Raw genomic sequence first — 23,141 nt, 5'->3', positions numbered from 1 at the left:
CTGTTCTTTCTCTTGTTCTTTTAAAAGATGAATATCTTGAATGTGTTTTTTCCCCTTGAAAGATTAAATACTTGATAAAAGAACATGGAGATGATTGGATTATTTTCAAAACCAATATAGACTTCCAAAAATCATTTAAGTCGAAGGAGTAGTGGAAGAGTTTTGATCATGTATGGGTTTGTAGTAGCAAATCAGTGCTCTCCATATTTGTAAATAAACTTGCTGTAGGACTGTAAGTATCTGAAGAGTTTTGAATAGAGTCCATTCACTCATCAATTTGCCTGAATTTTGCTGCTACAGTATGCTGACTGATTAAATCATTTCCATTGAGCAATAGATTTTTCTTAACATTTGAAAGCTCTTGCATACACAGCCTCAAAACCGCACACAAAATCCCCAGCATTATGGTCAGTGTTACCTTCGTAATATAGTGTGCCAGCAGGAAATACCAGTTTATCTGGACTTAATTATTAAGCATCTACAATACACATTCAGAATATAAGAATAAAAGTGCTTCTTTCATTTCAATTAAAAGTAGCAGTTGTGGTCAGAGCAGGACACAGGGGAGTGGTGTCTAAGAAAAGCTGTTAACTTTTTTCTGTTCCATTCCCTCCCCCCTCCCAAAAAAACAAAACAAAACCCCAATGCATTTATAAGCATTAGGATTTTTTATTAAGGGAATTACAGAAAGCTTTGTAACCTATTCCTGTAATGTTGAATGATTTGTGACAACCGTTTATGGCGCGTGTGTGTGCATGTAAGCAGGATTTCTCTCCCACCTCCTCCTGCTTTTTTGCACAGGGGCAGTTAGGAAAAAAAACCCCAAGTTTTCATAATGTCAGGTTATGATGAAGTTATATCATCATAACTTTATCATAAGTTACCTTGACTAGGATTTTCTCAGTGTCCCTTAATAGGAGTCCTCTGTATTACTTAGATGTTGTTGTATGTCTTCATTTAATTTTTGACCTTTGTGTCATTTTTTAGTCTAAGACGAGAGCCTGTTATAGGGGTTTCTCAGCAAGATGAGTTTGCTAATGCTTTTAGCTGAGGTTGAGATGATATGAATTGCAAAAGGGGATGTCTAAGAGGTTCAGCTTCCCTCAGTTTTAGCAGTTGGTGAGTTAATTTACAATTGCTGTTGAGCTGAAACAATTAGGAGAGGAAGACAAATCTAGGTCAGCAAGCGTTCCATTCATATGTCAAACAGTAACATATTTTGTATACAGTAGTGTAACTTGATGTGCTGTTAAGATATTGAGGCCAGTTTTATATATAATATGATCAGCATTGATATAAATAAGGTTATTGTGATTATTATTCATTGCATATATCTAGCACGTTTGTGCTGTTGGAATGAAGGAAGGCTAGACGAATGAAATTAAAGTTGCATTTTAGAAATTGGGCTCTTTGTATTCCACCTTTTAAAACAATCCTTTTTCTTCTCCTCTCTCCTCCCCCTTGTTACAGGTTGCTATGGGAATCTTATGATAATCTGAGAGGAAGTAAGTCCCCAGTAACATTGCAGTTACTCATGATGTGCCTGAAGTGAAGAGGAAGGGAAGCACTTAACATATCAAAGTGCCAAAACTCTGCTGTGTCATGGCTACAGACTCTGGTGAATCAGCTAGCACAGAGGAATCAGAGAAACCTGATGAGGTTTCTTTGGAAAGTCGGGGTCCCTCTGTTGATGCCGCTATGACCATGGAGGCCAGGACAAAAGAGAATGTGGGCACACCATCTCCCTCCGGGGCAACTACAGAAAGGAAAAGGTTCTTCCGAAAGAGTGTGGAGATAATGGAAGATGAAAAAGTTCTGGAGCCTGCTCCCAGGGACGAACAAGAACAACTCATGGTAGGTGACCAGAGGATGGATAATATTTCAGCAAGCATCCTGGTAACTGGTCAGGAGGCCAGAAGTGAGCAGGGCTCAAAGGTGAATTTAGAAGCCTCAAAGGAAAGGACCAAGAAAGAGATAGAAGAGGAGGCAGAGATGAAGGCTGTGGCTACATCACCAGGTGGAAGATTTCTGAAATTTGACATTGAGCTGGGAAGAGGAGCCTTCAAAACAGTTTTCAAGGGGCTGGACACAGAAACCTGGGTAGAAGTTGCTTGGTGTGAACTGCAGGTTAGTAGAGATGACTCGTGTATTTATGTTTTTGTAGTGCATAGAATTGACTATTTAGTCCAACTCTGAAAATGTATATTTGGGGATGTCCAGAAATATATGCCTAGCCTGATCATGCTGAATAGCATGGTCTTGGAATCTTAATGCAGACTCAAGGAGGTTGAGAAACTTCAGCATACTTTTCTAAAAAGAGCAAATTCTTAGTTTTCCTGGTTGCATAAAACATTTGCTAGTTTCTGTCATATACTTAAAAGGCAGGAGGGATCTGTAACACTTGGGGTACAGGCCCCAGCCAGTGTTGTTGTCACCCCTGCACATCATTACAACTTATGAAGTGTTTGTAATATTTATTTCAGTTTTTACTCAGTTCATCACACAAACTGGGAAAACATCCAAACCATTCAATGTTAACTAACTCACCCCAAACAAAAATTCCAAACAAATAATTTATATGGCCTAGTAACGTGTCCGTGTTGAGTACTCCCAGGCAAACTTAGAGCAATTCATTCTAATTGCAAAAGCGGATTTTACTGTTGTTTTGAACTTTTTTAATGCACAGAATGCTATGCCTCCGTTGTTGAACTCTTTTCCTCTGTTAAAATCTCACCTGAGTTTGAATGCCTTCATCTGAACTTTTTATAGTGTTCACCCATTTGTGAATATAATTTTTCTTTGGTTCGCAAGCTGAATTGTTTTGGAAAGGTGTAAAGAAAATGACTGCTAAAGTGCATTATTTATATGTTGGTTCCCAAGTGATCTCCAACCTAAGCAGATACTGCTTCATACCAGTATCATTTAGCATTAGCAGTTGCAGGTAATGTATCTGCTATTTCTCTAGGATTGTGCTCAATGTATCTGTGCATATAAGGCTAGTGCCTATTCAAATGTCCCTTTTCAGCTAGTGTTATACCAACTTTTCTTTGGCTTCTTTCTTTGTCTGTCTGTCCTTACCTTCAGGCAGATTGGTATCCATACCTCAGACCACAATTTCCTGGCTGTCTTCCCTTCTGTCCTTTTCAGCTGATTATTTCTATGACCATCATAGCAAGAGACTCACCAAATGATGAGGCCATTTTGCATTGTTACTTATCTTGACATCCACAATTTTAGAACCTTTAGTTCCATCCTAGCTTGTCAAGCATAACCCTCTATGGCAGTGGTTCTCAATCTGGGGTTCCCAGATGTTTTTGGCCTACAACTCCCAGAAATCCCAGTCAGTTTGCCAGCTGTTCGGGTTTCTGAGGCAAGTCTCTTAACATAACTGCCACCCCATAGCAGCTATGGACTAAGTGAAACTAGATCAAAGACTGAACATTTTAAGCAACTTGGTCATTTAAATCAGTTAAGGTGTACGCTGGCTCTGTGCAATAATGTTTTTACTGACTGTTATGTTAAATTTATTGTTTTTTCTAATGTGGAATTTTTATTATAATGTGTATTTTATTGTCATTTTACATTTGATATTAGTCATGAAATTGTGGCATTGAATGTTTGCCGTTTATATGTATGTTGACCGCCCTGAGTCCCTCAGGGGAGAGAGGGTGGTCTAGAAATAAAGTTTATATATATATATTTATTATTCTCAGCACCTGATCTGATTGCCACGGTGAATTAGCTGAGGAGATCAGTCTTTTTCGTAATGCAGAGGAGGACTCATTTCTATGTGTAGGGAAAGAGGCATTTGTAGGGGAAGGCCTCCACTTTCCCATTCATAAGATGAACAGGTGGAAAGGAGAGACTGCTCCTATAACTTTAATACTTGTATTTAGAAGAAAGGAATTTTGTATTTAAGAAAGGAATTTTGGTGGCGCAGTGTGTTAAAGCGCTGAGCTGCTGAACTTGCAGACTGAAAGGTCCCAGGTTCAAATCCCGGGAGCGGAATGAGCGCCTGCTGTTAGCCCCAGCTCCTGCCAACCTAGCAGTTCGAAAACATGCAAATGTGAGTAGATCAATAGGTACCGCTCCGGTGGGAAGGTAACGGCACTCCATGCAGTCATGCCGGCCACATGACATTGGAGGTGTCTACGGACATCACCGGCTCTTCGGCTTAGAAATGGAAATGAGCACCAACCCCCAGAGTCGGTCACGACTGGACTTAACGTCAGGGGAAAACCTTATAATAATAATAATAATAATAATAATAATAATAACTTTATTTTTATACCCCGCCCCATCTCCCTGAAGGGACTCGGGGCGGCTTACATGGGACCGTGCCCGATAAAACAATCAAATATCAAAACAGAGCAATAAAACAGTTATCCAATAAAAACATCAATTACAGTAAAAACAATCATTAAAATCAACATAAAACATACAATATTAAACTGGAGACTAATTCATAGAACCCAGGCAACCTTTACCTTTACCTTTTACAGTAAAAGAAGGCGATGATGCAGCTCCTGACCACTCGGCATCTTTTTCTCCATCCAAACTAAAAGGATAAATTAATTGCCCACAGGAGTGGCAATTTGCATTTTAAATATATTGCAGCCTCCAAAGGAATCTCTAGAAGCTAGTGTAATATGGTAGTTTCAGTGATGGACTATGACTCTGGAGATTAAGGATTGAATCTCTGTTTAGCCATGGAAAACCACTGAGTGATCTTCAGCAAGTTGCACTTTCTCAGCCTCAGAGTAAGGTAAAGGCAAACCTCCTCTGACTATATCTTGCCAAGAAAACCCTGTGATATGTTTGTCTCAAACAACTTGAAAATAACACAACATCAAGCCTCCAGATTCTTTAACATTAAAAAAGACTTTTTAAAAACAAAGACATTTGGCCCTTTATGGGTTTGTTTGATGATTACTATTTGTTTGCATTATCTTCAGTCAATTTAGCAAACAAAGAGGGCATTGGGACTCAGAAAATGATCCTCAGACCCGAAGATGGTGTATGGGGATGACGTTGTCATTCGCAGTATTAAAGCCAAGAGTTTGCTGCATATGTATTTTTGGGTTTCCTTGTGTGCATCTGTCAACTTTCTCAGGACCCACCATGCACAAACTTTCTTCAGCTGCAACTGTTTCAATATTCTGAACATACTTGCTTCCGCAATGCCCAGTTAGAGTGATATTTCTTTAACAGTTATGCATTTATCAACCTTAACTATTTTGTTTACATGCTCCATATTGTCAGTTTGTGCAGTGTGTGGTCTGCTGCTTAGTGGAGCATCCTGAATACTGGCAATACTACAACCAATAGTGTAATCTCTATACACTTTCTTCAGTCTCTTGTGGATGTTCCCCACTGTCTCATTCTCACAAATCAGGAACTCAATTACAGCACATTTCTTCTGACAGATATAAAGAGCAGAAGCCTTATTGGAGGACTTCTGTGACAATACTGTGTGCGAGAGCGGGTTGAACTAAATTTGAATAGAAGCGGGAAGAATTCTTCTGCAAATACCAAAGATATAGAATAAAATTTGGATTTTTAATACAATGCTGCACATTACTTTTGGAGTGATCCTTGTAATTTGCTTCATCCTTACAGCCTTCTCTAACCTGGTAGGGACTATATCTTCCATCATTCCACCTAACATCCTGGCTGGGGTTATATTTAGAGGTAATTCAACACATCCAGTGGGAGCTAGGCTGTTGAAGAGCACAGTAGTTGGTTTTATCCATCCTCCTTGAAGTTTTTGTAATTTCTAGAGAGGTGGCTGTTTTAGGTTGTTGCAGCCAAACCAACAAAATCTTGTATAATTTTGGATATTAATATATTTTGGTATAAACTTATATTATAATAACTGTTTTTGAAGTCCTGCAAGGGAATTTGTTGTTTTTATAGGAAATGAGGTTATTTAGGATTCCTAGTTCCAAACGTTTTTGTTTTGTAATAGTAAATAGTCATAAGGCAGTCTCTTATTCAGTTAAATATGAATTCTGTTCTTCTCTTCATAATGTACTTTTCTCTAGGTGGATTTGCCTATTGTCACTATGGTAGTCATGTTTTGGAATTGATAAACACTAATAGTGGATAGCAAGTAAATTTATGCTAAAGACTATTCTGAAGGAAAATGACATTTTGAAGCAAGCTAGGTCATTTCTTGTTTTTTCTTTGTCATGAAAAATTGAGTTGAGCATTTGTGATTCAAAAACAGTGTGTGGTTGTTGTCCCCCCCTCCCGCATACCCCACAGTGGGTGGCGGAATAACTAGTGTATGCCTAATAATTGGTTTAATCTCCTCCACAGCTAGTTCAGCCTAACGTTGTCAGAATTTTCCATGCCATGCAACTAAGTAGCTCATCTGCAGTGCTGTCTTGTTTCAAAGCAAAGCTAATACTGTGTTGCCTTATCAGTTACAATAAACATTGATCCAGCATCAGGATCTATACCCTTTCTGCCAGCATTATGCTGAGAATGTTACAGTGACCATTTATTTAAAGGATCTTAAATGTGACATGTGACAAGATTTTTAATTTAATCATTACAGGCAGCCCCTGAGTTACAAACATCCAACTTGCAAACAAATCTTAGTTAAGAATGGGGGTGAGACAACAGGAAATGAGAGAAATCTATCCTTGGGAAAGGAAATTCACTCCTGGAAGAGTTATCCTTGGGAACAAGTGTGTCAGCTGAAGCTTTATCACCAATTCTTGTTTCCACAACAATCTAATTTTTTCAAAACCACAGGGACAGAAAGTGAGGGGATATCTTCTGAACAGGGGCACAGACATCAAAATGAATGCCACAGGGGTGTTAACCCTTCCCTATTCTATCCAAAGCTATCTATCTTCATAAATATCCATATTTGGCTGGAGTTACTATTAAAAAATGTACCTGTTCTGACTTACAAACAAATTCAGCTTGAGAAAAAACCTGCAGAACCTGTCCTTTTTCGTAACTTGCGAACTGCCTGTAGTTGTTGCAGTTTCCTTTTAAATCTGTTTTTTTGAAAGTAAGACAGCATGGAAAAATGAAATGGAATGTAGAACCTGGATGGTTGTACTTTTAATTTTTTTGATTTTGTATGAGGGGAAATGGAAGAATTTCTTTTAGAATTTTTTTTCTTCTTAAGCTGATGAAGCACATTACTTGGTGGTGCAGTCAACTGGAAGTATCCCTGTTCTGCAAAGTTATTTGGGCCTTTCCTTAAAACATAATTAACATTATTATTTAAATTATTGCCGTAGTAGTGGATTCTATAGCTGATTACCCATTGCAGTGGCACAATGGGTTTGATAATAATAATAATAATAATAATAATAATAATAATAATAATAATAATAATAATTTTATAATCGGCTTCAGTCTCCCCGTGGGGACTCTGAGCGGTTCACATGGGGACCAAGCCCGATCAACAGATAAAACAATAGAACAGCATATATAATTAAAACAATAACAGTAAAATAAGATTCATAAAATACATAGCAAACATCAGGACTAAACGGTGGGGCTAGTAAGAAATTACAGAGAAGGCAGGCATGCGCAAAAATGCAAGGCAACGAGATTCAGGGATAGGGTAAAGTGCTGAGGGTTAGGGCAGTAAATTGTTAAGACTGGATGGTGATGAAAACAAACCTACTGTTCAAATGCACAGTTGAAACATCCAAGTCTTTAAATTTTTGTGGAATGTGGCCAGCGTAGGTGCTAACCTAATCTCCCTAGGGAGGGAGTTCCAGAGCCGGGGGGCAGGTCACTGAGAAGGCCCTCTCCCTCATCCCCACAAACCCTTGTGCCAGCTGGACTGCTGACTTGAAGGTTGGGTTCGAATCTGAGAGACGGGGTGAGCGCCCATCAGCTCTAGCTTGTGAGGATATGAGAGAAGACTCCCAGTAGGATGATAACACACCCGGGCATCCCCTGGGCAAAGTCTCTGTAGGCAGCTAATTCTCTCACACCAGAAGCAACTTGCAGTATGGTCTCAAGTTGCTTCTGACACGATAAAAAAAAACCTCTATGTGAGAAATGCTTTGCTATCTCAACACCCTTAACTCACATTGCTTTGGAGAGCAAAACATTATCAAAAATCATGGGTTTATATCTAGGCTGTGCCAATACCTTTTGGCCTAGTTTGTAATATCTCCTTTCTGTATTCTTCATCAAAAAAATAGTGAGTGGGTATGCATATTCATTTTTACTGAAAGAAAGAGAAAGAAGTAAAAGCTTTTTGAAAAAAAACAGTGTAAGAAGTGCTACATAGTCTTTAGCCAAATCGTCCACATGCATATGACCATTCTAGGGCTGGGAGATTAGAAAAGCTTGACTCTGTCTGCTCAGGATTTTTTGTTGCTACTTTTACTTATTAGCTCTCATAACTCCGCATCCATTTTACTGCCAAAATCTATTTTAAATCCCTTTTAAAGTTTCCCTAGAAACTCTTTATACTTGTTTTTCTTTCCTTATGTATATTGCAAGTAAAGAAGTAATTAAATCAAAGTTTGCATCACAGCTCTGACTGGTTAAAAATGTATTGTACTTTATTACCTAACTTAGTTTTTGTCTAGTCATGGAAAGAGAACAAAGTCCAAGAAATTGGTAAAATGCATGAAGGCAGAGAAAGCAATGGAGTGATGTCCCCTTGTTTAGAACAGAATAGTGGTCCAAGATAATAATAATAAACTTTATAACTCGCTCTATCTCTCCGAGGAGACTCAGGGCGGTTCCAGAACTAAAAGTGGCAAACATTCAATGCCATCATGAGAACAAAAACCAAATCAAACCAGTGACTGAAACAACGTCAGTATAAACTTATAATAACTAATCAAAAGTACGTGAATTAAAACAAAATAATTAATTAAAATCATAATAGAATCTCATCAAATACATTTACATTGTAATACAATCTGACCACTAAAGTGCATTAACAGTGTAAAATTGTTTACAACCAACAGAGGCAGGGTGGGTTTCCAGCATCCAAACAAGGTTGTATATTAAGATAATTCAGTCCTCCTCCTCTCCATAGGCTGAAGCACAAAGATGGGTTTTAAAAAAGTTTTTACAGGAGAGGATAGAGGGGGCCTTTAAAAATGTTTGTGGTGGGAGTTCCAGAAGCGAGGGGCAATCACAGAGAAGGCCTCCTCTCTTGTTGCCACCAACTGCACTTGAAATGGAGGGTGGGACCGAGAGCAGGGCCTCCGCCGCAGATCGCAGTGTCCGTGGTGGTTTATATGTGGAGATGTGGTTAGTCAAATAACCTGGGGCTGAACTATTTAGGGCTTTATAGATAATAACCAGCACTTTGTATTTAGTCTGGAAGCAGACTGGCAGCCAGTGCAGCTGCCATAGAAGGGAATTGGTTCTCTGCCAGGGACCACAAAAGTTCTCTTGCGGTCCCTGAGCTGCCTCCCCCTTTTTCCGCATCTCCTATGACTAAGGAGCACAGGGATGTGAAACTCCCAACCTCATGGAACTCTCTCCAGCTCTCCATTATTCCTCATCTCTGCTCCAGTGTTGACTGGCAGCTGGGATATTAATTTTTTCTATTGCACAATTCCACAATTAACCAATGGTTCTAAAACAGGACATATACCTTTCTAGTAGATGTTACAGCTGCAATAGTCTGACAACACAAACCCTACCCCAACTCCTCCACCGCCATCTATCTATATAAAAAAGGGTAATGAAATTTCGGCCTAGGACAAAACAACAAAACTACACATCCCAGAAACACTAAAGTTGGCAGCACAACCCCTCATCCATGCCTCTACGTTCATACAACAAAAAGAAAAGAAAAATAAAGTCCTAATTAGAGGAAGAGGAATAATTTTTTTTATCCAATTGCTGCCAGTTAGAAGGCTAACTTCCACCCACTTGGTCTCCTAGCAACCCACTTAGCCCAGGGGCAGGCAGAGTTAGGCCTCACTTAGGCCTCTTCCACACTGCCTATAAAATACAGATTATCTGATTTAAACTGGATTATATGGCAGTGTAGACTCAAGGCCCTTCCACACAGCTATATAACCCATTTATAATCTTATATTATCTGCTTTGAACTGGATTATCTTGACTCCACACTGCCATATAATCCACTTCAGTGTGCATTTTATACAGCTGTGTAGAAGGGGGCTCATATAATCCAGTTCTAAGCAGATAATATAAGATTATAAATATACACTAGAGTCTCACTTATCCAACATAAACACTCCGGCAGAACGTTGGATAAGTGAATATGTTGGATAATAAGAAGGGATTCAGGAAAAGCCGATTAAACATCAAATTAGGTAATCATTATACAAATTAAGCACCAAAACATCATGTTATACAACAAATTTGACAGAGCAAGTGTTGCTCTTTATTTACTGTCCTGGTTTTAGAGATTATATTGTTCTGTATTCTACCACAGTAATTATTTCGTATTACAGTAGAATCTCACTTATCCAACATTCGCTTATCCAATGTTCTGGATTATCCAACGCACTCTGCCTTTTAGTAGTCAATGTTTTTGTAGTTAGTGTTTTAAATTCATTGTGATATTTTGGTGGTAAATTTGTAAATACAGTAATTACTACATAGCAATCCTGACATGAAAAATCATCCAAAAAGAAATTCAAATAGCAATTAGGAAGTTGGACGGAAACAAAGCTCCGGGCCCAGACAGTCTAACGGCTGTTTACTATAAAACCTTTGAAAAAGAATTAACACCCCAGTTACTAAAACTTATGAACAATATAAGAGAACAAAAAACCATACCTGAATCATGGAAAGAAGCTCTAATTTTAGTAATTCACAAAGAAAATACGGACACCGAGATTAAAAATGATAGGCCAATTTCCCTACTTAAAGTAGATTATAAGATTTTTACCAGTATATTAGCAGAGAGAATCAAAAATGTTCTAAATAATTGGATTAACGAAGACCAGGTTGGTTTTTTTTACCAAACAGATATCTTAAAGATAATGTTCGAATCATACTAGATGTACATTACGACCTAAATATACGAAAGGAAGTCTTTCTAGTAAAAATTGATCCCGAGAAGGCTTTCGACGCATTGCAATAATCCAGTCTGGAGGTAACTAAGGCATGGACCACCATAGCCAAGTCCGACTTCTCGAGGTACGGTCGCAGCTGGCGCACAAGTTTTAGTTGTGCAAAGGCCCTCCCAGCCACCGCCGACACCTGAGCATCAAGTGTCAGCGCTGAGTCCAGGAGGACCCCCAAGCTGCGGACCTGCGCCTTCAGGGGGAGTGCAACCTTGTCAAGCACAGGTAGCCACCCTATGCCCCGATCAGACATATGACTGACCTGGAGGACCTCTGTCTTGTCAGGATTAAGCTTCAGCTTGTTCACCCTCATCCAGACCAACACAGCGGCCAGGCACTGGTCCAGTATCCGAGGGGCTTCCTTTGATTTTGGTGGAAAAGAGTAGTAGAGTTGGGTGTCATCTGCATAGAGATGGCACCAAACTCCAAAACTCTGGATGACCTCTCCCAGCAGTTTCATGTAGATATTAAAAAGCATGGGGGACAGAATAGAACCTTGCGGGACCCAACAGGTCAATGGCCAGGGGTCCGAGCAGGAGTCTCCCAGCTTCACCAACTGGGAACGGCCTTCCAGAAAGGACTGGAGCCACAGCAAAGCTGTGCCCCCAAGGCCCAATCCAGAGAGACGTCCCAGAAGGGGACGTCTCTCTGGATTATTGTTATTATTATTATTATTATTATTACCATGGTTGATGGTATCGAAAGCCGCTGAGATGTCCAAAAGAACCAGCAGGTGAGATGTCCAAAAGAACCAGACGTCCAAAAGAACACTCCCCCTGTCCAGTTCCCTGCGGAGGTCATCCACCAAGGCGACCAAAGCCGTCTCAGTACTATAACCAGGTCTGAATCCAGACTGTGATTGGTCCAGAAAATCAGTATCATCCAAGAATACCTGCAGCTGAGAGGCAACCACCGGCTCCCAAAAAAGGGAGGATGGAGATTGGTCGGAAGTTACTTAAAACGGCAGAATCTAAAGAAACCTTCTTCAGAACTGGCCTCACTATGGCGTGTTTAAGGCGAGATGGAAATTTGCTCTGCTCTAAAGCGGCATTAATAATTCTCACAAACCTGTTTTAAAAGCCAGGAAGGGCAAGGATCAAGGACACAGGTGGTCGCCCTCTACCACTCCAAGGCTCTTGTCCACGTCATCAGGTTGCATAAACTGAAACGAATCCCATAAGCTTGAACAGAAGATGCCCCGGTTACCTCCCCTGGCATTGCATCAAGGCTGGCGTCCAAGTCGGAACGAATCTGAGCGACTTTATCTACAAAATGGTGAGCGAACTCGCTACACCGAGTTGCCGAGTCCTCGGGTGCTTCTCCAACCTCAGGAGGGTGGAGGAGCTCCCCGACGACCCGAAACAACTCTGATGGTCTATTTGTTGCAGACGCGATGCGAGCAGTCGAGAAAGCCTTCCTGGCTGCCCGTAACGCCACGGAATAGGCCTTAATAGCGGCTCTAGACAGTGCTCGGTCAGAGACATCACGAGATGTCCGCCAGCGGCACTCTAGTCTCCTTCTTGCGCATTTCATCTCCGCGAGCTCCCTGGTAAACCAGGAGGCTGGGGCGACTCCACACAACAAGAGGGGACGTTCGGGTGTGATCGTGTCTATTGCCCTGGTTATCTCATTATTATAGCGGTCAACCAAGGCATCAACAGGATCGTCAGCCTCCATGGCAGGCAGATCCCCAAGAGACCTCAGGAAACCATCGGGATCCATAAGCCTCCTGGGGTGGACCATTTTAATGGGTCCCCCACCCCTGCTGAGGTTTAAGGTCACGGTGAGTCTTAAAGTGATCAGATAATGGTCGGACCATAACAATGGAAGAATAATTTGTTCTTCCACTCTGACCAAACCGTCGCTCGCAACAAAGATAGGTTGAGTGTATGTCCAGCTTGATGAGTGGGACCCGATATTACTTGGGACAGTCCCATGGTCGTCATGGCGGCCATGAATTCTTGAGCTGCACCTGTTAAGGTGGCCTCAGCATGGATGTTGAAGTCACCCAGCACTATCAGGCGCTGGGAATTTAACACCACGCTAGAGACCACCTCTGCTAGCTCAGACAGGGAGAATGCTGTGTTGCGGGGTGGACGGTACACCAGCAGAATCCCCAACCTGTCCCGGGTTCCCACCTTCAAGTGGACACACTCAAATCCAGCAGATTGCGGAACGGCGCATCTGACCAGGGCGATGGGCTGCCAAAAGACAACCACGACCCCACCTCCCCGCCCTCCAGGCCTGGCCTGCTGATGCACCCCGAACCCGGAGGACAAAGCTGGGTAAGACTTACCCCACCCAGCTCATCCAACCAGGTCTCGGTGATGCCAGATCCGCCCGCTCATCCAGGATTAAATCCTGGATGGTTGATGCTTTACCATTGATGGATCTGGCATTAAGTAGCAGGACCTTCAGCTCGGAGGGGCTGCCAAGGGGGTTACCACACCTATCCTTCTCCAGGGTCACAAGAACTCTGTTGCGCTTCTCCCTGGGAATCTGGAGACCACGCCTTCCCCACCCCCACACGACCTTGATGGGACCCCCCACCCCCGGCCCCCACCCCCCCAGGGAATCAGGTTCAATAGAAGTATTGTTAAGAGGTCCTAGTCAGCTCTTTGAATCCAGAGAGCCGTAAGGACTTCCATCTTGACTTGTATCTGGGGAAAGGGACAGGTGGAAACTATCAGGGGCGGGGGGTCTCTCTAATAAAGGACAAGGAATGTGGGCAGGATATGGAGGAGGGTTGGGCGGAGATATCTGAATAAGAATTTACGGGATGAAAGGACCTACATGAAGGATTAAGCGCCCTGTTATCCCTGGGCCTAGTAGGGGCTTGGAAATGTGAAATCAGGTCAGCCATGAGGGGACGAATCCAAGGGTCCACAATTACTCTTCTAAGGGTGATACCCCATGAATTCAGCCAACACCTGAGTGCCCATAGTTCTTCCATTATAAACTTGTCCTCAAAGGTGGTAATGAGGCGTATCGAGCGATCATAGGATTGAAAGTCCTTATAAAGCCAAGTAATGGTCTTAATCTTGACTTCTGTCAGGCTCCTTGATAGAATTTGGGCCAAGGACCTCTGGATCGCTCTTTTTGAGGTCCATCTGCCCCTGTTCAGTCAAGAGTCTCTAATTTCAAGCGCCAGTTGTTCTGGTTGAAAAAGGTCTTCACGATGGCGCACTGCATATGAAGGGGAAAAGTCCCATCTCCAACTGAGAATTCATAGTCTGCTTCGACGCTCCCAAATCTAACTCCATATTCCCATCTGTTCCATGCCCTTTTAGAGTCCCAGAAAACCTTCCCATCGTTGTCCCCATTTTCCTACATTACTTCCTTGTACAGTTTTGTTGCCCACCCTCTTCCTCCCCAGCCAAATCTGGTGACCAACTGGTCTCCGTTGAATTATGTACCATAATATTCTCCTCCTCAGGGACATCATGCTGTATGGGGTTATTTACCAGCAATGAGACCCCTTTAAGGAGGTGATCTATTTTCTCGTTCAGAGTTACTAGTTGTGACAGAACGAGACTAAAGGACCTGCCCATAAGATGACATAGCTGAGCTAGTTCGTAATTCCCATATATGTCCGTCTGATTCATTCTCTAATACCCTTCCAACACTCACAATTATTACCACTCAATTCCTTTCTTAAACTTAACCTTCCTGATAACCTTCTCTTTCCTTTTCCCTACCTACAACTTTCCAACCAATTCTCTGCTATTTACATGCTTTCAACCAGCATTCTTGTTTACCTGCTCTTACCCTCAATAACCATCAATAAACTATACCATTAACACATAGGGAATTTCGTAATATCTCAGCCCCTTGCCAGGCCTGCCTTCTTCTAACCAAGCTAGCCCTCCTATCTTAAGATGTTTATCTTCTAACACTAAAAAACAAAATGATAATGGCCCAGTGCAATTTAAAAACAATATAGACTAAAAACAACAGCAACAACAGTCTCCACACACAACAACAACTGCAGTCCCCAATGGAGGCCGCCACTCAGTCCGGCAAGGCAGCCCCTCAAGGGCAACAGTGATGGTAATCCCCGGTGGAGGCCGCCTCCCGGTCTGGTGAGGCGGCCTCTCTAAAGCAGCGACGATGATAGTTCCTTGTGGAGGAATGCCTCCTTGTCCATAGAGTGGCAGCAGATTGTAAATCAAGGGCTCAGGGGCTCCGTAAAACAAGCCAAGGCCTCCTGTCTCCTCCAGCAATTTCCTCCCAATGTTATTCAGCCCAGGCCTCCGCAAATTGTTGAAAGCAATTTGGGGCTGGAAATAGGGGGCAGGGAGGAGGGAGACACAGCCACAGGCTGGAAAATGGCTGCAAGGATCACTGCAAGGATCACTTCTTCTTCCTCTCTTCTTACTTTCCTCCTCCTCTCAAGGCCAAGCTTGCAACCCGATATTGCAGCAGCTTCCCTTTCCTTGCTGGAGAGGGAAGCAGTCACAGGAAGGTGGCAGGCGGAGCGGGAGAGGGAAAACCTCTCACCGGGGCCGTTCCCCGGTTCGGCAGAACGGCAGGATGGTTGCGCGACTCCCGGCTTGGCCTACCTGCTAGCACAGCAAGATGACAATGCTGAGGCCCGAAGTTGTCCAGTTAGAAGGCCGCATGGAGGCTGCATGAAGATCACACGGAGCCAGTTGGAGGCCGCAGCGGAGGCCGCCTGGGCCAAATGATGCCCACTCGGGCTGCTAGCAGGATTAGAAGGCCCTCCAAAGAAGTTTTCTCCTGGCGCTGGTGACAGAGAGGGCTGGGGACTGGAGGGCAACCAACCCAGCCCCAATGCCCTCTGATTCACCGTGGCCGTGAGGCCGCCGCAGCCCAGATCCGGGAGACCCGCAGAAGGCAGGGGAAGAGGTTGACGTGATGGAATGGCGACCGCAGGACAACTTACTGGGCCTCTTCCCCCAGCCCTTGCAGCCCAGCCTGGCACGGCAACTTCTTGCCAGGGCCTACACCCCAATCCTCAAGGTAGAGACAGGGTTTGGGGGAGGTAGAAGACGGAACGGCGAGCTTTCGTGGCAATTCAGGTCTTCCAGCCACTGAGCTCGTCAAGGCTCCTGCTGACACGCCGCCATCTTGCAAATCATTTCTTAAAGAACACTTTAAGAAAGATAAAAGTCAAGGTTTTATGGAGGAAGATAATTTATGGGACAAAATACTATTTTCAGAAAGAAAAGTTATTACTCAAATATATAAAATTCTACTTGAATGGAATACTGAAACGGAATTACAGTATAGTCTCACTTATCCAACATTCGCTTATCCAACATTCTGGATTATCCAACACATTTTTGTAGTCAATGTTTTCAATACATAGTGATATTTTGGTGCTAAATTCGTAAATACAGTAATTACTACTTAGCATTACTGCATATTGAACTACTTTTTCTGTAAAATTTGTTGTATAACAGGATGTTTTGGTGCTTAATTTGTAAAATCATAACCTAATTTGATGTTTAATAGGCTTTTCCTTAATCCCTCCCTATTATCCAACATATTCGCTTATCCAACGTTCTGCTAGCCTGTTTATGTTGGATAAGTGGGACTCTACTGTAGTTAAAAATAGTATGAGCAAATGGGCAAGAAGTATTGGAAGACTCATCCAAATGGAAGAATGGGAGGCCTGCTGGAACAGGAAAATTAAATTCACATATTCATATAACTTGAAGGAAAACTTGATGAAAATGCTGTATAGGTGGTATATCACACCAAAAAAAATTAGGAACAATAAAAAAAGCCTCAAGCAATGTTGGAAATGTGGGGAAGAAGAAGGATCTTATCATCATATGTGATGGGCTTGTAAAAACAAAGGAATTTTGGAACAAAATACATGAAAATACTCAGAAAATTTTAGGTGTCAAATTTCAATAACTCCCTGAAATTACTTATTGAATATCTCTAAAATACAAATGAAGAAAAAATATTAACATATTTGTCAACAGCCGCAACAATCACATATGCAAGATATTGGAAACAAAATAAAATCCCCTCGATAGAAGAATGGTTGATTAAAGTACTAGAAACAAAGAATATGGACAGATTGATCTTTTTGATAGCCAAACAATAAGGAAGACTGAGAAACAAAACTGACTGGAATCAAGTAGAGAACTACAGTAGAGTCTCACTTATCCAAGCCTTGCTTATCCAAGCCTCTGGATAATCCAAGCCATTTTTGTCAAAGTCAACGTTTTCAATATATCGTGATATTTTGGTGCTAAATTTGTAAATACAGTAATTACAACATAACATTACTGTGTATTGAACTACAGTAGAGTCTCACTTATCCAACATAAACGGGCCGGCAGAACGTTGGGTAAGCGAATATGTTGGATAATAAGGAGGGATTAAGGAAAGGCTATTAAACATCAAATTAGGTTATGATTTTACAAATTAAGCACCAAAACATCATGTTATACAACAAATTTGACAGAAAAAGTAGTTCAATACGCAGTAATGCTATGTAGTAATTACTGTATTTACGAATTTAGCACCAAAATATCACAATGTATTGAAAACATTGACTACAAAAATGCGTTGGATAATCCAGAACATTGGATAAGTGAGACTCTACTGTATGTTTAGCTTGGATAAGTGAGACTCTACTGTATTTAAAGCAAAGAAATATAGGGTAAAAGAAAGAAAAATAAGATACTTAATAAGCAAAATACCCCTCCCCATCAATTTCAACATAAGAGAAAGACTGAAAGTAAACAAAAAACGAATGAAGATAAATACAAAGTAACTACGTCCAATAAAAACAACCACTGAAACTGACCTGGAAGTAAACCTCCCCCATCCCTTCTGTAATCCTAATTCATATCCTAACCCACTCCTTCACTTACCTCTCCCCTTCCCCTCTCCAATTTCCCTTAAATCCCTAAACCCCAACCCAATCCCACATCCCTCCCCACCTTCCCCCACCCTTATGTTTTTATATGTACTGTATATATTAAAAGATAAATAAAGACTATTTTATAAAAAAATAGTAATGCCTAGCCCACATTTAACTGTTTGCAAGAATGTCATGGGAGATTTTGTTGAAGGCCTTACTGAAATCATGATATCCACAGCATTCCCTGCATCTACCATGCTTGTAATTTTATCGAAAAAAGAGGTAGGATTAGTCTGGCATGACTTGGTTTTGAGAAATCCATGCTGACTTTTATTAATCATAGCATTCCTTTCTAAGTGATTGCAGACTGCTTACTTAATGATTTGCCTCAGAATCTTTCCTGGTATTGATGTCAGGCTGACTGGACGGTAATTGTTTGGGTTCCCTTTTTCCCCTTCTTGAAGATAGGGACAACATTTGCTGTCCTCCAGTCTGTTGGGATTTCTCCTGCTCTCCAAGAATTCTCAAAGATTAATGCCAGTGGTTCTAAAATTACTTCTGCTAGTTCCTTCAATACTTTTGGATGTACTTCATCTGGCCGTGAGGACCTGAATTCATTTAGAGTAGCCAGGTATTCTTGGACTACTTCTTTACCTATTTTGGGTTGTATTTCCCCTATTGCCTCATTGGCTCCATATTGCTCAGGTTGAACACCAATCTCCCTTTGGGACAAGACTGAGCCAAAAAAGGTGTTGAGCAGCTTTGCCTTTTCCCTGTCCCCTGTTAGCATTTCACCATCTTCTCCACATAGAGGACCTACCGTTAATCCTGTTTCTGAAGACTACAGTACAGAGTCAAGGTGACATCCTGCCAGTGTTGTGTCCAACTTTCATTCTTAATAGATAACCAGTATTTTAACCCCTATCAAATGTTAGTAAGTAGCCATCTCCCATTTCACTGTCTCACTTCCAAATACAAATTCAGGGAGGAAATATTCTGAATGAATGTAATATAAGGTTTGGAATATGGATTTATATACTTTTGTCCTATAATCATATCTAATACAGATCTGTCTAGACATTTGACTTTGCTAGGTTTAATCTGAACTAAAGTCAGATAAATAGTATTTTCCTCTTCCAGATTTTATTACAATACAGTAGAGTTTTACTTATCCAATATTCGCTTATCCAACGTTCTGGATTCTCCAACACATTTTTGTAGTCAGTGTTTTCAATATATCATGATATTTTGATACTAAATTTGTAAATTGTGTTGGATAAGTGAGACTCTATTGTAAATACAGTAGAGTTTTACTTATCCAATATTCGCTTATCCAACGTTCTGGATTATCCAGTGCAGTCTGCCTCCCACCTGGATCTACAACTGTTTCTCTAAGCAGCAAGGACTGAACTTTTTACACATTTATTTTCCGACAATCTTGTTACTCTAATTTCATTTTATGCCATTCTATCTTTATTTGTAGTCAATTTGTTAGTAGCCAATGTTTTAGTGGTCAGTGTTTTCAATACATTGCAAAATTTTGGTGCTAGATTCGTAAATATATTAATTACAGTAGAGTCTCACTTATCCAACACTCGCTTATCCAACGTTCTGGATTATCCTACGCTTTTTTGTAGTCAATGTTTTTAATACATCGTGATATTTTGGTGCCAAGTTCGTAAATACAGAAATTTCTACATAGCATTACTGTGTATTGAACTACTTTTTCTGTCAAATTTGTGGTATAACATTATGTTTTGGTACTTAATTTGTAAAAGCATAACCTAATTTGATGTTTAATAGACTTTTCCTTAATCCCTCCTTATTATCCAACATATTCGCTTATCCAACATTCTGCCGGCCCGTTTATTTTGGATGAGACTCTACTGTAATACATAATGTTGCCGTGTATTGAACTGCTTTTTCTGTCGATTTGTTATAAAACATTATGTTTTGGTGCTTAATTTGTAAAATCATAACATAATTTGATGTTTAATAGGCTTTTCCCTAATCCCTCCTTATTATCCAACATTTTCACTTATCCAACGTTTTGCCAGCCCATTTATGTTGGATAAGTGAAACTCTACTGTAGTTATTTATACTTTACACTTTCTTGCTACATGTTTTTTCTACATCATTTGGTGAACCAGTTAATGGAGTGATAGATAAACCTTTATCCTTTCCCACCAGTAGGCTTTCTCTCATGTTTACCACTTTTCCAAATACGGATAGTGATAGCCTTGTTCCTAATTGTTATCTAAACAATATCATCCTGAGCAGGCACTTGCCAGTGCTAGAACTAATTTAAGGTAGTTTCTGTCACCTGTGTCCTTTTTGAATTCTTTCTACTTTTATGGAAAGTAAGATGGACAGTGGCTTTGCACACTGAAGAACTGCAACACTCCAGTTCCATCATCCAACCTGAAGGTCTTCAAAAAGGCCTGCTTAGTGCTTGGCCGGTTAGTGCTTGTCCACTATCAAGCTTTGCTAAACCCCTCAGGGAATAAAATTTTGCATTCTCCACCACATTCGTCAGGGGTTTTTCTTAACCCAAATGTTGCCTGACTATTTTCTAATACAGTAGAGTCTCAACATTTTATATTATCCAACGCATTTTTGTAGTCAATGTTTTCAATACTTCATGATATTTTGGTCCTAAATTCGTAAATACAGTCATTACAACATAACATTACTGCGTATCGAACTACGTTTTCTGTCAAATTTGTTGTATAACATGATGTTTTGGTGCTTAATTTGTAAAATCATAACCTAATTTGATGTTTAATAGGCTTTTCCTTAATCCCTCCTTATTATCCAACATATTCTACTGTATATGTTATACACAACATCCAAGGTGTTCAATCTTGAAGAGAAGCATTTTCTGGATGGGCTGTGCTGACCACAGGGTTCCTTGTTCAGCACAGCACACCCACATTTTAAAGTGGATTATGCTCCACATCCAGGTGGATTACTCTTCCAATTTCATTTGTGGGAAACTGCACAAAGACTGAAATGGTGAGGGAGAATGTTTATCTGTACTTGCCTGAGTGGCTTTCTCTTTTACAGGTGACACGAGTTAACTCTTCTTCCTCTGGCACTTTGTTTACATGCAGGCTGTTATGATGGTCTGTTGAACTACTGAGTTAAAAACTCAGAATCAGGCTAATTTAATTGTACTTTAAGGGTAGGCCTTTTACAAAAATGTCCTTATCTAGCTCTAGAACAGTAGCTCTTTTGCTTTTTGGAGGTGACAGGCCCTCTTCAGATTCTGATGAAAGCTATGATTCGCCCTTCCCAGGAAAATAAACATATTATTATTATTATTATTAATAATAATAATAATAATAGTTTGACTTGTGATTTTGTGATACGAAATCCAGCATGTCTATCTTGTTTGCTGTGTAATAATAATAATAATAATAATAATAATAATAATAATAATAATAATAATAATTTTTATTATAGCCCACTCTGTGGTATCTCCCCAAGGGGACTCAGGGCTGCTTATAACAATGACAAACATTCAGTGGCAGTGAAACATAGCAAATCCAAAAACAGCTTAAATAAACATAACATAATTCATTTAACATATTTAACATATTAAATCCATTAAAAACTCTTTGACTAAAATAATTGGGTTAAGATGGTATACAGCATATTAACAGAGATAGATGTTCAACATCAAGTTGGCCTGTATATAAGGTGTAGTTAGTCTTCCTCTCCATGTGCTAAAGTGCATAAATGTGTTTTTAAAAGCTTTTTAAGGAGAGGAGAGAGGAGACAATTTTAAATTCTTTAGGGAGGGAGTTCCAGAGCCGGGGGGGCAATCATGGAGAAGGCCCTCTCGTTCCCACCAACCACATTTGAGACGGATTGGGATCGAGAGGAGGGCCTCCCCCACAGACTGATCAAGCTGGTTTGTAAATGGAGATGCGGTTATTCAAGTAGTCTGGCTCTGAGCCATTTAGGGCTTTATAGTTAATAACTAGCACTTTGTATTTAGCTCAGAAGCAGACTGGCAGCCAGTGAAGATGCCCCAACATAGGAGTTGTATACTCACTGTATGATGCTCCAGTGAGTAATCTGGCTGCTGATCTCTAATAGTTGAAGCTTCCGAACTAACTTTGCAGTAGTCCAGATGGGATGTGACTTTGGCATGGACTACCAAGGACAATCTGGTGAATCAAGGTACCGGCACAGCTGGTGTACAAGTTTTAACTGTGCGAAAGTGCTCCTGGTCACCCTGACACCTGGGGTTCCAGGGTCAGTAATGAGTCCAGGATCACCCCCAGATTGCGCACCAGCGCCTTTTGGGGGAGCGTGACCCCATCCAGCTGTAGCCCCACACCCTGCCTTGTGACTGACCATGAGTACCCCTGTCTTGTCTGGATTTAATTTCAACTTGTTAGCCCTCATCCAGTCCATTACTGACGACAGGCACTGGTTTAGGGGCAGGAAGGCATCCTTGGCATTCAGTGGAAAGGAGTAATAGAGTTGGGTGTTGTCTCTATAAATTTGACACCGAACTCCAAAACTCGAGATGATCTCTCCCAGTGGTTTCATGTCAATATTAAACATCATAGGGGACAAAATTGAACCCTGGGGGACTCCACAGGCCACCGGCCAGGGGATCTAACAGGAGGCCCCCTAGCTCCATCATCTGGGTCTGACCCTCCAGAAGGAACTGGAGTCACTGTAAAACAGTGCCCCCAAGCCCCATACCGGAGAAATGGCCCAGTAGGATACCATGGTTGATGGTAATGAAAGCCGCTGAGAGGTCCAGGAGGACTAGCAGGGACATACTCCCCCTGTCAAGCTCTCTTCGATGATCATCCACCAAGGCGACCAGTGCCGTCTCTATCCTGTGGCCAGGCCTGAAACCAGACTGAGATGGATCAAAATAATCGGTTTCATCCAAGACCCCTTGGAGCTGTGAGGCCATCACCTTCTCTAGAACCTTGCCCAGAAAAGGGAGATTAGATACTAGCCTATAATTACTCTATTGAGTGGGATCCAGTGCCGGTTTCTTTAATAAGGGTCTTACTATTGCTTTCCTAGTTGGTATTATGCCCTGAGTCAGGGAGGCGTTTACCAGCACCTTCACCCACTCTTCCAGTCCCCCCCCCCCAACTGATTTAATAAACCAGGATGGGCAGGGGTCTAGAGAGCAAGTGGTTGGTCTCATTCCTCCCAAGATCTTGTCCACGTCCTTGGGCTGGATAAGTTGAAAGGAATCGATAGAA

General features: G+C 41.3%; 1 protein-coding gene across 5 annotated transcripts in view; it reads left to right on the top strand.

The window, feature by feature from the left end:
- Positions 1-23,141, top strand: part of wnk3 (WNK lysine deficient protein kinase 3) — a 148,966-nt gene that overhangs the window by 22,595 nt on the left and 103,230 nt on the right. For all 5 annotated transcript variants that reach the window (XM_062971191.1, XM_062971192.1, XM_062971193.1 and 2 more), the window contains exon 2: positions 1,471-2,127. In XM_062971191.1, the coding sequence (XP_062827261.1) occupies positions 1,603-2,127 (525 nt within the window). In that variant the 5' untranslated portion in view covers positions 1,471-1,602. The remainder of the gene's footprint in view (positions 1-1,470; positions 2,128-23,141) is intronic.

This window comes from Anolis carolinensis, chromosome 2 (assembly GCF_035594765.1).
Source record: "Anolis carolinensis isolate JA03-04 chromosome 2, rAnoCar3.1.pri, whole genome shotgun sequence".
NCBI lineage: Eukaryota > Metazoa > Chordata > Lepidosauria > Squamata > Dactyloidae > Anolis > Anolis carolinensis.
Note: the sequence above shows the minus strand (reverse complement) of the source record. Positions and strands in the feature narration are given on the sequence as shown.